At 53.2% G+C, this 13,835-nt stretch overlaps 1 protein-coding gene and 1 long non-coding RNA gene across 2 annotated transcripts in view; one reads left to right on the top strand and one right to left on the bottom strand.

Moving 5' to 3' along the window:
* Positions 1 to 1,418: 1,418 nt before the first annotated feature.
* LOC150002523 (uncharacterized) overlaps positions 1,419 to 13,835 on the bottom strand; it is a 42,619-nt gene continuing 30,202 nt past the window's right edge. The window contains exons 2-5 of the long non-coding RNA XR_016512704.1: positions 12,149 to 12,265; positions 10,734 to 10,906; positions 2,376 to 2,673; positions 1,419 to 1,512 (exon numbers count right to left, since the gene is read on the bottom strand). This is a non-coding gene — a long non-coding RNA (uncharacterized LOC150002523). The remainder of the gene's footprint in view (positions 1,513 to 2,375; positions 2,674 to 10,733; positions 10,907 to 12,148; positions 12,266 to 13,835) is intronic.
* Positions 4,985 to 13,835, top strand: part of ONECUT2 (one cut homeobox 2) — a 39,893-nt gene continuing 31,042 nt past the window's right edge. The window contains exon 1 of the mRNA XM_090285460.1: positions 4,985 to 6,317. Coding sequence (XP_090141586.1) covers positions 5,087 to 6,317 — 1,231 coding nt within the window. The 5' untranslated portion in view covers positions 4,985 to 5,086. The remainder of the gene's footprint in view (positions 6,318 to 13,835) is intronic.

Here is a 13,835-nt window from a genome sequence, read left to right as displayed (position 1 = left end):
CCAGATTCAGGGCCCCTGAAGCCGGTGTCAAAGCTCTTTGGGGTAGGGTCTTCTCCTCCCTCCCCCAAGACTGCCCACCCACCCCACGTGCAGACTACGAGGCTGTGGTGCGTTTTGCCCCAGCCCAGCCACCATGCTGGTATCACCCCCGCAGCCCCACTCCCTACTTCCGAATCCGGGCACTGGGCTTAGGTTTCCAAGAGAACGCTCCCCGAGCGAGCAGAGCTCCCGTAGCTTCATTCTCTTTTCCTAAGAGGCCTGTTGAGGGTGGGAAGAACGCTAACAAACTCCAACCCTCCCCGCACCCTGGCACAAAGTGTCCTTTGTAACCAAAAGTTAAGTGCGGTCCGTTCCTTGCCAGCTTGGCCAAGGAACTTGGCATTTTATGGGAAAGGACCGGTTCAGCCTCACCACCTGGACATCCCTCCCGCCCCCCAACGTTCCTCGATTCAACTGGAATCTGAAATGCACCAGTGAATTTCTGAGCTAAGAGGCCGAAGGGAGTTAGTGGGGCTTTGGTTTTAGTTTTCTTCTCCCTGTGCTCAACTAGTGCGAGCTTTCAGGCAGAGCAGGATTGAAGCTGATGGAGATATCAAACAGAGCCACAATTCCGAATCCTCCTTTCGCGCCACAAGCACCCACGGCCCATCTGCAAGTGTAACCACAGAGACTTGCGGTGTCTTCAGCACCAGGGGCTCTGGAAAAGGGGGAAAAAATCCTGCGCCATTAAAAGGCTCCCTTTATTATCACTTATTATTTGTGTATAGCAACATAAGAATTCCTCCCTCCTATTCGAATTCCCCCACAATATTTAAACAGCATTTGTTGTCCGATTCATACAAATGCTTGAGGCCTTTCTAGAAAACCATTGCCATTCAATACCTAGAAAATTGCTCTCCTTCCTTTAAAACGGGGTGGGGGGCAGGCGCCGCAGCAGCTACAAGAGACAACAAAAAACTTTCTCCTGCATAATCCTGGCTCACGGAATGACAAAGAAAAGATATTGACTTACCCCCAAACGGATGATGTGTTTGATAAGGGGGGTACTTTTTTGAAGATTTCTGTTTGGGAGCTGTACAGACAGCTGCAATTCATGGGCGATGCTGATTGCCAGAAACGCTATAGATTGGCATGGGGTCTGCAGCTCGCAGATCCTGATCAATACCCCTACACTCACACGCCAGATGGTTTGGGGAAGGACAAAAATAAAATAGTTCAAATCAACCCACCATTATGTCTTTTTGTATTGCTCTGATAAACCTAGTTGTAGCACGAATGTGCTCTGCTCAACACAAAACCTTCTTCAGCATTTTGAACATTTGGGTGAAAATCAGCATCGCTCCTCTTCCCTGGGGTTTGGGTTGTGGTTACTGTTGTTTGGTGAAAACAAAGCTGTTGGGCCCCTTATGCAGACGGGGTTTACTTGTGGTCTGTTTATTTTGTGTGTGTGTGTGAATAATTTATAGGGTTTCTGTTTTAATTGAATGTCCACTGCTTTCTTCTTCGCAGAGCCTAAAAAAAACCAAAACAAAACAATTTAATATGAAAACACATGAAGAGTTCTCACAGTAAAAAATTTCCAGTCTCCTTCTGCAACTGCTAACTCAAGTTCGTTTTTTTTCCCCTTTGCAGTACAATAGCTTACATTTGTTGTCAAAGCTTCATTTTATTTAGAGGCTTCTTCTGACCCATTTAAGTATCTCATCTTAAAGAAAATCAGACCTGTGGATGTGGAACGCCAAGACATGGATAGCCTGCTCCTGATAAATTGGCTGGTGCAACTGTTTGTCCAGCTTCTAGTAGTCATGAACTAGCTCTCCTGTGACTACATTTTTATACAGTCTATTTGTATGAATCAAATGCCAAGGGGAGGGGAGCACAAGAATGTAACTTCAGATTAAAAGAAAAAAATTCTGAGTCACAGAACTTGTGAAGCTTGGTGTATGTGTTTCTTAAATAGTGACAGAGATGAAGTACCTAAGATATTTCAAAACATATTTGAAAATCTTATTAGTACTGATGTTCTTAAAATTATCTTCAAGTAGAAAATATTTTTCCTCTTTAGAAAGAAAAGGAGAGGGGCATGCAAACCTAATTCAGTAAAAATTGGGATGCTGACTAAATGTGCACATTAATTTTCCTTTCAAGTGGGTTTTTGGTTGAAATATAAAACCTCAAACCACCATTAGAAAAAACAACGTGAAAATATCTGCTTTAATCTAGCCCAATGAAATTATACACAAAGAAGCCAATACTATTTCATGATTTCCCTGAGATCACCAATATTGATCGAGGGAAGGGGGAGCAGTGGTGGGAGAAAGGGAGGAGAAAGGGCGGGGGAGGAAGGGAGCCAGGCAGGAGAATATGCAACTCACCTTTCAACTCCCCAGCACGTGACTGCTCCCAGGCACACCGAAATGCAATTGCCAGGAGATTTATCTTGGTAGCCTGGTAAATGACTTTATCATTTTGAAAAATTATTTAAATGGCAATTTATATATTTAGTTCTCTGTATAGAGGCAGTGCCTATAGATGTCCCAGGCTGGGGTCACTGGCCATTCTTTGAGCCTGAAGCCAGGGCAGAGGAGGTTTCATTCAGCACTCGGGCACACCAGGCAGGTTCCTTCCCCAGCCTTGCTTCTCTGCTACTCTTATTTCAGTCTCTCAGCACTCCTGCACCAACAAGAGATTGCACTCTTATTAACTTTTGTTCAATTCAGTGAGTATTTTGAATATTAACTGTTTCAAATTATCCCAAGTATCCAGACGCCATATACGAGGTGGGGAGTGGGAAGACAGTAGCAAAGGGTGAGAGTGGGAGAGGAAAAGCAGAGAAATAGAAAACTGAGTTATTTTACATTTCTGGTGTTGTGACATTAGGGACGTTGAGCATCCAGAAAAGTATGTCTAGCAATGCAGGGAATCGTCCACTTTCTTACCCAAGCTTTGAAATCACAGAGAAGAGGTTATTTGAAAGAATAATTGGCAAGGTATTGTCCAGAGCTCAATAGCAGACCTATGAATAATGTCACTGTACATTTCATGTGACAGGATAGTGTAGAAGGGGTAGGTTTTGAGGGGCTATGAAGCTAGAAGAGAGGAGGGCAACTGTAAAAGGTCAGGGAGACTAAGAACTATTTTCAAACCTTTCTCAAACGCCTGGAAGGCACATACAGTATTCCAGGCAGTGTCCCTGTTTCCTTATCAAGTTTTCTCTAACAGCTGGAAGTGGTTGGAGGAGGCCGTCTTAAGGAGACCTCCTGCTCTTCTTTTGACAGCTGATCAAAAGAAAATAGGTCACGCTTCTCAAACTTATGTCCACCCTGTCCTTAATTACTGTCTCTTTAAACAAAGGCAACATCTGCGCAACCTCAACAAGCTTCAACCTTCGGAGGCAAACAGAACGCAAGCTTGTTTGGAAGAATCTGTTACTTTTAAGGCTTTCAATATTGGATGGCTCACTGTCTTCAACCACCTCGCCACCCCCAACCCGGGCGCAGAAATCTCCGCCTTCTCTGGACCCCGCTTTCACGCCTATCCCCTCACTCCCCGACCCAGGGTTACTGAACAACGGAAATTCTAGGTAAAAGAAGGTGTAGTCTTGAAAGCTGCGGCTTGCGAGCGTTTTAGAACTCGCCGGGGCTCTGGTCTTTTTGGAAACAAGGTTCGGATATACCGATGTCTGTCTAGGCTTCGCGGCACCTACCCACAGCCGTAACCCGGGGCGTCCTCTCCGGGGATTTGAGGGAAGAGTGTGTGTCCGTGTTCGGGGAAAGATCCACGGGTGTCGTCCCCGACGATTTACATACTCCCTGCCCCCAGGAGAAGTTTGCTCACTATAGGCATTGCCAGCAATCCTGCCGCAACACTCCCAGCACCCCCAACACCACTGCCGCCCACTCTGTCCAAGCATCTAATGAGGCAAGCGTTTGGTCACCTTGAAACCGCAGCTCCCGGAGTTCTAGTTTTGTTTTGCAATCCACCAGGGCCCTTCTGAATCCTCATAACTGGGAGATTTATGGGCTCGCCGGGTAATTAAGTGATGTTATTGTGTTAACTTTGCATGCATTACCACGGCCTGGCCCGAGCCGCCCGTGGGCTTGCGTCCGCCCGCCGGCCACAGCTCACAGGCGGCGAGGGCGCTGGAGCTCCTCCGGCCCGGTAGATTATGCATGCCCCAGTCTCGGGAATTTACCCTGCATTAGAATACATTAGTGCCTGCATTTTAAAAGGCTAAAAACTACTGGCTCTCGGCTAGGGAAGCTTAGGAAGTGGTTTGCTAGGAGACATGTGTTTGTTTTTATAGCAGCATGTAGTGGAGTCCTTTCCTCCTAGCTTCCTAGCCTGGAGAGAAGCTGTGGGGTGAGGCAACGGGAATTGAAGCAATGCCATTTTCCCCCAGATCGCAGCTGTTCAGGAGGGACACAGCACGCATCTTCAACACGATTTCAGTCCCCCGCTCTCACTCTCGACTCTCCCCCCTCTGCCCCTTCTCCCCCTCCCTCCCTCCCTCTCCTTGACGTTTGATTCCAGCGGCTTAGGAGGAAAAAAAAGACACAGTGCCGTCAGCCAAACCTGAAACGGACAGCCCCAACCCCTCGTCACCCATTGGTAGATTCTCATATAAGGCTCACCCCCTGAGCCAGTCGTGGCCGCTGAGTGGCTGCTCGCTACGCTCATCCGGCACTGCCCCGCCCCGGGTCCGGGAGGGTAGGTTGGCTGCCCCGGCCAGCGGCAGAGCCCTTCTGGACAGCTCCCGCTCACCCAAACAGAAGACGTCGGCGCCGGAGCGGGCTGGGACATGGCTAGGCAGCGCGCCCGCCCGAGCGGTGGGGCTCGGTGATCCCTCCCTCCCTTCCTCCCGCCCCTTCTCCTCTCCCGCACTCGCGCCCTGTTCGCCCCCACCCCCGCCCCCACCCCGGGCGCGCCCGCCCGCCCGCAATCCGGGGCGCACACCGCACGCAAGCTCCCCCTCCACACACTCCCGCACTCCCGCGCCCTCCCTCGCTCCCGCGGCCGAGCTCCGCCACGCGCGCCTTGCCAGCCCGCCGGCCGCCCCCGCCGCCCCCGTGCCCCGATGGACTGAATGAAGGCTGCCTACACCGCCTATCGATGCCTCACCAAAGAACTAGAAGGCTGCGCCATGAACCCGGAGCTGACAATGGAAAGTCTGGGCACTTTACACGGGCCGGCCGGCGGCGGCAGCGGCGGGGGCGGCGGCGGGGGCGGCGGGGGCGGCGGCGGGGGCCCAGGCCATGAGCAGGAGCTGCTGGCCAGCCCCAGCCCCCACCACGCGGGCCGTGGCGCTGCTGGCTCACTGCGGGGCCCGCCGCCGCCGCCTGCGGCTCACCAGGAGCTGGGCACGGCAGCGGCGGCAGCAGCGGCGGCGGCATCGCGTTCGGCCATGGTCACTAGCATGGCCTCAATCCTGGACGGCGGCGACTACCGGCCCGAGCTCTCCATCCCGCTCCATCATGCCATGAGTATGTCCTGCGACTCGTCCCCGCCGGGCATGGGCATGAGCAACACCTACACCACGCTGACGCCGCTCCAGCCGCTGCCGCCCATTTCCACCGTGTCGGACAAGTTCCACCACCCACATCCGCACCACCATCCGCACCACCATCACCACCACCACCACCAGCGTCTGTCGGGCAACGTCAGCGGCAGCTTCACCCTCATGCGCGACGAGCGCGGGCTTCCGGCCATGAACAACCTCTACAGCCCCTACAAGGAGATGCCCGGCATGAGCCAGAGTCTCTCCCCTCTCGCCGCCACGCCGCTGGGCAACGGGCTGGGTGGCCTCCACAACGCGCAGCAGAGCCTGCCCAACTACGGGCCGCCGGGCCACGACAAAATGCTCAGCCCCAACTTTGACGCGCACCACACTGCCATGCTGACCCGCGGTGAGCAGCACCTGTCCCGGGGCTTGGGCACCCCACCCGCGGCCATGATGTCGCACCTCAATGGCCTGCACCACCCGGGTCATGCTCAGTCCCACGGGCCGGTGCTGGCACCCAGCCGCGACCGTCCACCCTCGTCCTCGTCGGGCTCGCAAGTGGCCACATCCGGCCAGCTGGAGGAGATCAACACCAAAGAGGTGGCCCAGCGCATCACCGCCGAGCTGAAGCGCTACAGCATACCTCAGGCGATCTTCGCGCAGAGGGTGCTGTGCCGGTCTCAGGGGACTCTCTCCGACCTGCTGCGGAACCCCAAACCATGGAGTAAACTCAAATCTGGCAGGGAGACCTTCCGCAGGATGTGGAAGTGGCTGCAGGAGCCGGAGTTCCAGCGCATGTCCGCCTTACGCCTGGCAGGTAAGCCCAGAGGGTCACCTGGAGCCAGGCTACTGGGGAGAGGGCTCGGGCTCCATCCAGGTCACTGGACTTCTCTTGGTTTCCTCCTGCTCTCCCCTACACACTTTCTATTTCTTGACTTTATTTCCTCTTCTTTTTTTCTCTTAACTCTCCTCCTGTTCTGTTCTTTCTCTTTTCTTCCTTCCTTCCTCGTCTATGACCTTTCATCAACCAATCCCCCCAAAACACACACATACACTTGATTCACCCTCCCCTCAATGTGCCAACTTTGCCCACTCTTTCTGAGGCAAAATGGGGTGCCAGGTGTGCGCTAGGAGCCCTCTCTTTCCAGGACTCACAGAGACCAGTATTGCCCTTATTCAAAACCCTGTGCACTTGAACTCTTACTTAGACAATACATTTCAGTTTTCCAGGCTGCCTATTCTCCCTATATGGAGGCAGCTGAGGGGCTCTGCTCTTTAGAAGGGAAAACGATCTCTCTGTTCTCCTACCCATCATATCAGACAAACTTCTTTGGTCATTGGCAGGAGTCACAGCCTTGCTCGCGCCGGGAACGGGGTGGCCAGACTCTAACAGCGCTTCCTGCGCCCTTCTCCAGCCTCGGCATTGGCACGGGGACTTACTGCCCCAAAGAGCCTATTTGGCCCAGCTCCCGTGTCACTGCCCACAGCGAGGGAAGGGTGCAAGGACGAAGTTTGGGTCTGCCACATTCATTCACCTCTGGGAGGATGGGGAAAGAGAAACTAAGAGTGGAGAGCGCTGTCCCTCGCTTGCCAGCCACCCTTGCCGAGCTCCGAGCGTTTGCTGGGATTTGCTGAGGTTTGTCTGGGCTCAGGGAGCGGTTAGGCGCTCGCGGAAAGAGGTGCTGAGAAATTAAGATGCAGGTTAGTTAACCCATCTTGTCCGCGGGCTACAGGCTCCGCCTTTGCATTAAGCGGACGCTGATTGTGTGCGTAGCTGGGGCGGGGAGGGCTGGCGGCCTGCGGGAGGGGACGAGTTGACGCGCTGGTTACATTGTTCTGGAGCCGGCTTGGCTCTTTGTGCCTCCTCTAGCGGCCGAGCAGCGAGGTACACCCCTCTATTGTTCTAGGAGCGCAGACACCTCCTGCGTGGGCGGCGGGAGCCGAGGAGAAAAACGGCAGTGGCTGTGACTGGCACGCAGTTTCGCGCTTTTGTGGGCACAGACCCAGCGCTGTGCGAGCGGCAGTTGTTCTGCCGCCAGGATGCAGCCGCAAGCCCAAAGAGGCTAAGTGTCCAGGCACCCCATTGGGAAGGACACACTGTACCCTACTGCAAACAGGATTGGGCGGCTTCTCTCGGACTGGGCGATCTCTGGGGATCAGCGGGCCATGAAGGGGACAAACAAGTAGTGGTAGCAGTGATTTACATAGGCGGTGCCGCACACTACGTGCTTCCGGAGGGGAGAGCTGAAGGAAGAGCTCTGGCTTCCTCTCCAGCGCCCCTGGGCTTTCCTCGCACCGCTGAGGCTGGGTTCTGTGCATTCTACTGACACCGGACAGAGCTGGGGGATGTGACAGGCAGCGTTTCCACCCAGGCGTGGGGAGGGGGCGTTTCCGATGTGACCACCTCAGCCTTTACGGACCGTTGGAGGAATCCTACCTCCAGTCGCCCCCTGCCTTCGCCACCCGCGCAGTGTTGATCTGAGAGGATGAAGAAAACTAGCTTTGCCCCAAAGAGCTTCTTCAAATCAGTGCACTCCAAGTATTTTTGTTTGGCCTGAGCCATCTATACTTTCTCTGTCCTTTAGCGTACTCTTCATTCTCTTCTACGTTTTTCTCTGATTTGCTCTTGGTTCCTAGCGAAGATGAAGCAGTGACTAGAGAGTAGCCGTGAGACGTAAACTGGAGGCTTACTAACAATTCACAACAATGTCGTTCCCTTTTGTCTTAGCCCCCACACCCCGCCAGTCTCCCTCTGGAGAGCTCTAGCACGTGCTTGCTTCTTGGATTTAGGCGTCCAGGAGGAACTTGGCAGCTGGTCTTTGGCGGTACAGTTAAAGGCAGGATGACAGCTATTCAACTCCTGCCCATCTCAGAGCGCTGCCACCCCCTCACACTTATCTCCAAGGATGGGGTGCGGCGGCGGGGGGGGGGGCACATTCCTTCCTTCCTCTGTGTCTGAAAATGATGTGGCAAGTAATGCTCTTTACCTGTTAGTGCTTCCTGGTGTTTACAATGGCCCCAAGCATTGCTGGGTTGAAGGATAAGTATGGCATCCCAGGAGGTTCCCCTGTCCCCCCACCCAACCCTGGGAGAGTCCCTCCTTGGGGACTTTGGGAAGGAAGGGCATTGAAACCACCTTCGAGGAAGATGGAAAGCCTCCTTCAGCAAGTGGGAAATTTCTGCTGAGGACCCCATTTTGCTCAAGCATTCAAATGTGTGTCTGTTTTATTAGCCCAAGTTGAAAAGGGACAAGAGCTTTAGCCTTTTTATCTGGTCATTTTATCAGCAACTACAAGGGTGTTGAGTGCTTATTATTACATAGAAGGCTTTTCAGTTTGGGGTCAGTAGATCAGTCTCTTCAGACACTGACACACAAGCTGGGATTGGTAAGTAGGTATTATGTACTCCGGAGCGCTAAGGGGACCGGAGCAAATGGAGAAGAAAAGGAGGGGACTTCTAGCCAGGAGTATCGATCGAAATCCCCCTGAGGATGTGGCTGAGGGCCCACACCTTTCTTCTCTCGGGTTGCGGGGATTTGGGGGGTTAAAAAATCCAAGTAGCTCCATAGTGCAGCTGGGCCTGTCTTCCAGCCCCACACCCGAAAGAAGTGGCACCCCTCTAACCCCCTTCCCAAGACCAGGCCTTTTCTTTCTGTCTGTGTATTTCCTTTTAGCTTCCCTTTCTCCTTATTTTGGGCCCTTCTGAGTCTTGCCAGAGGCCCAAGCAGACGGGTTCAAGGGACCTCAGAATTAAGGTGTCTGATTTGGGCCATTGCCCCGCAATCCTCACCTTTAGGTGAAGCCCACAACCTCACAACCGAAGCAGGTCTTCCTTTCCCTCCTGCCCACCTCCTCCGTGGATCCACAGCCCAAGGTGGCATTCCAAAGGGGAAGGGAGATGTGGGGAAACTCAGATTGCTCCAGCATTTCAGAGACATGGACTGCAAGTGCTCGCTTCCGTGAGGAAAGGGTAGCTAGGCAGCAAGGGTTTGAAATTGCGCCCAACTGGGCTTCTGAAGAGGGTTTTCAAGGCTGGCTCCTGCAGGGCAGTTTTTATTAACTGGGCTAGAGGCAGCCAGGACAAACTCCCGCGGGCTGGAGAACCAGCAGTCTCTAGCTCTGAGCCCAAGAAAACCTCCTGAGCCGAGCACCAACGCGAACAAAGAGGGAGAGGACCCAGGCAAGAACCTGGGCGGCTGTCCTGCCGCCGAGACAAATGTGGTTCCCTCAAACGCCCGGAAGACAGAGCAGAGCACTCGCAACCAATCCTGTAATCAGGGTTCCCAGGGGGGTCCGCTTGCAACCTGCCTCTGGTCTCCTGGACGGACAGACACCGACGCAGGGCCCTCATCAGGCAGCAACTCCCAGTGGCCAATCGCAGCCGAGGAGCAAGGCAGGGCAGTGCTCTGCAGCTCCTGCCAGGGGCACCGCTGCGCGCGTGTCCTTCCCAGCCGGGTTGTGTCAGGCTGCACTGCGGGGGGGCGGGGACTCCATTCACAGACCTCTCCAATCCTCCACCCCCCATCCCCAAGGCTCCCTGCCCAGCTCAGCCCATCTTGCGCTGCAGATTAGTTTGGGATCCTGGCCCCAGAAGCCGCAGGCAACCCACGTCGGTATGGAACACGCGATATTTTCGCCTGCTGGCTGGTCGGATTAATAATTTAAAAGCTCTCGCTACCGCCCTTGCTTGGTCAAGCCCCGAGTGCCTCGAGAACACCTCCCTCACGCGCTTTAGAGAGTGAGCGGGAGCCGGCAGAGGAGGCTGGACGCCAGGGAGGGTAGTGAAGCGCCCGAGAGTAGACCAGGCCGCCCGGCGCCCTCGACGCGAGAGGCCGCGCATTTATTTTTATTTCAGGCTCTTCACCGTGTGGTTATGTCACTTTCTCAAACAAATGTGTATATGGAGGGAGATCGATGCTGATAATGTTTAGAAGATTAAAAGAGCATTAATGCTGGCAACAATAACGTAAACGTGTGGACCCAGATTTCATTGATCTGGAACCTGATCCGGCGCGTTTCCAGTAAGCCCGACGGCGCGCTCTTCCCAGCAGAGCATTCGCCAGCGCCCCGGCTCCCCAGCTCCCCGGCGCTCCCCGCCGCGCCGCCTCCCCAGCTCCACAGGGTCCTCGGGTCTGGCCGCAGCTCCTCCCCCGAGCAACCCCAGCTGCCCCTTCCTACCCGAGGCTTTCTCTGGTCGCTGGGCTGCCTGCCCACTTCCCCAGCCCCGCACTCACACGTCGCTTTCTGCGCTCCGGGCTACAGGGGCTGCAGGTGGCTGGGCGAGGAGGCGTTGCGCAGCCGGCCTTCGTGCCCTCCTAGTTCTCTTGTCCTCCAGGAGCCGCATCCACCCGGGCCCACATCTGGTCCAACAGGGCTCAGAACAACTTCTTTCCTCCCTCGAAACCATCTAGGAAATTCGGTCACACTCTCAATATGCGGAAACAATCAAGCCCTCCTTTGGAAATAATGTCTCTAAAGCTGCCTGTGAACCGCGCAGCTTTGGAATCCCCTCCTAGCTTTGCCTCTTCCCATTAAAAGAGAGAGCTCGTTCGCAGACTTTCTACACAGACGCATTAGTTAGACTGTTAAATGCAGCCCCGGTGACAAAGGCGTGGGCTTCATTCCTCAGAATTCTCTGCTCTGCAGCAGGCTAATTAGCCCAACCGGCTGGGGAGGGAAGGTAAGAAAACCAAACTAGAGGACCCCACTGCTTCCTCCCCTTCTCGCCAGCTGGAGAGAACTAGGGCTCAGGCCTCGCCTGGTACGGAGGTTTGCTTTGGGTCGCCTGCACCCACTAGAAAGGCACGTCTGAGCTCTCCGAACCTGCCCAATGGGGGAGGCTTCCGCACCTGCCCTGTGCTTCCTTGCCAAATGGTGGTTTATTCTCCCAGAAGAAACACTAAGGTGAATTTGACTGGAAAGAAGGAAAGATGTGAGATAGTAGTGAGGATGAGATGAGAGCCTAATTGTTATTTTTCCTTTTTCTTTTTCTTTTTTTTGAAATTATAACTCCTCCAATTGGAGAAAGCTAAGCCTTTCCTTCCAGAGAAAGTCAATCTGGAAAGAAAGGAGTGTTTTCATTCCTTCTCCAAGAATAAAATGAGAAAAGGAAGGAAAGAGGAGGTGGATGAAGCTTGCATTGTTCTGCTTTGAGGTGTTGCAAAGGGTCAGTGGGTTTTCCTTTCTGCCCTCCCCAGGTGCGGGTCATCTTCCCACCAGTATGGCTCATTAGAGACGGGAGCTGGGTTATAGCTCCTTGATTCCTAGTCAGAACGTGCCCTTACCCTCCCCTCCTGAAAACAACAGTGAACTAGGTCAGGTGATCAGTGATCAGATATAGAAACTAAGGGTGGATGGTTTCCTCCTGGTTAGGAAGACAGCTGACCCCTCCCCCTGTGCCCCACGTGAGGGGCTCCTACATTTCCCTTCTCAGAGAGTTGAGTGGCATTTTAGAATGCCATCCCCATCTTAGAACCCCAAAACTAGGTGGGGATCCTGGTGAATGGTGAAAGTGGAACAGAGAGGAAACTGATTACCCCCCCCCCTCCATTATCCATGTCTCCAAGAGGAAAGCTGCCCCACTCCCCTCTTAAATCAGGTCTGCACAGAGGCAATAGGGCTCCACCTCCTGGGTGGGTGGCTGGCTTACCTTCCCCAGCTCCAGGCCTGAACCCCAAGAGATCAAAAGCCGGCTTCTCCTGCTATCTTCAACCCAAAACTTCATTTTCTGGTCACCTGCTGGTTTTCTAGCCGTTAAAGGCTTTTTCTAAAGGAAGAACAGAGGAGGGTGGTTGAAGCGTTCTCAGGAAGAATGCCCTGGGCCCTACCATGCTATGGCTGCTGATGGTGTTGGCAGACACTGTCTGCAGGAAAAGTGGTATCATGTAGGGGGAGATCCCTGGAGGAATGAAATACTCAGAGGAGAAGCAGAAAGATTTGGTTTCTGGGTTCCTGCCAAAGGAAGGGAAATGAGGAGGGAATTAAGTAGAAATGATTGCCTGGATAAAGGGCCCTGGGGAAAGGGGTGGATATTGAGGCACTCTGGGTATTAACCTTCATCCAAGACGCTCTGGATGATGTTCACACCTGACCACTCAGAGACCCTTGTTTTCCCTGACCGAGGGAAAGTTGCTCCATCCAGGGAGATACTTTTCTTGGTGGAGAGAGACCTTGAGGAAGAAGTCCATTGGGATCATTTATGCTGTCAGGTGCAAAGTCTGCTCAAGATGGACTGGGGGCCCATCAGCACCCCTCACCGCCCATTCTGCCCTCCTAAGCCACTTCAGTGATTTTGGGAAAGGCTTTTGGATTTCCATGCCTCACTCAGGACAAAGACTTTGAAAAAAAATGCGCAGGTTTTTGCAGGGGCAGGAAGGGGCGGGGGGAATTGATTGGGTAACTCAGCCCATCTGATGCCTGACAAGGTGCAGAGAGGCATGGCATAGAGGCGGGCTGCAGGGCGTGCAGGTAGAGACAGTCTCGACTGAGGAGCAGGATTCGTAGAAGCTGTGGACATTTGTTATGAAAAACTGTCCCACACAAATTGTCCCAGAGGGAAGAGAGGCTCTGCATTCCTCTCTCGCCATTTGAAGATCCATTACTCTTCTGTAGAAAGCAGACTTTGTTTGGGTTGGAAGCACACCTCCAACGTAATTTAATCAGCATTGGACTTTGGCTCATGTAATCAAATATACATATACTTTCTCCTGCAGGAAGAAAAATAATTTCTCTGTAACTGCTATCGACTTGAAGTCATGTAATCTCTGGGAAGCATCACATTTTTAAAGGGAAAGGTAAAAATTAAGGGGAAAAGAATCCACAGTTTTAGTGGTTTGCCTTGTCATTGCTAAGAGAGCCAGTTACCACCTAAGACAGGGCCGAAAGAGCATTTTAAAGCTCAAATACTTGTGCTGCTCCAATTGCAGATATTTCGCTTCAGTTTCCTCTGTGTAGTCAGACTCCCAGATTTATTTTGGTAGGAAACAAGGTTGGCCAGCTCACCAAATCCCAGGAATTTGGGCTTTATATTTATCTTTGGTGGAGACATCCTTGGAAACCTGTTTCTTCCATTTTTTTCTACCTTGTTTGGAGTGGCCATAGGCAGAAGCAGCAGGATCCCAGTAGACAGCAAGCCCCTTCATTAAGGGTGATTGGTAGCCAATGTCAGCTCACTCCCCGCTGCATCTCCAGGGCCTTGAGCATGGAGCTCTCCCCCAGAGCGTCCCTCTAGATCAAGCTTGGCCTCCCCACCCCCCGGGTGAGGCTCTGGGCTTTACCCAAGTTGAGTCTGTTAGGGAATCTGTTGTAAACACAGATCCATTGATTTGCATTTGTCA

The sequence above is a fragment of the Furipterus horrens genome, unplaced genomic scaffold, assembly GCF_987537825.1.
Source record: "Furipterus horrens unplaced genomic scaffold, mFurHor1.1.pri manual_scaffold_8, whole genome shotgun sequence".
NCBI classification, from domain to species: Eukaryota; Metazoa; Chordata; class Mammalia; order Chiroptera; family Furipteridae; genus Furipterus; species Furipterus horrens.
This window is presented reverse-complemented; position numbering and strand designations above follow the sequence as displayed.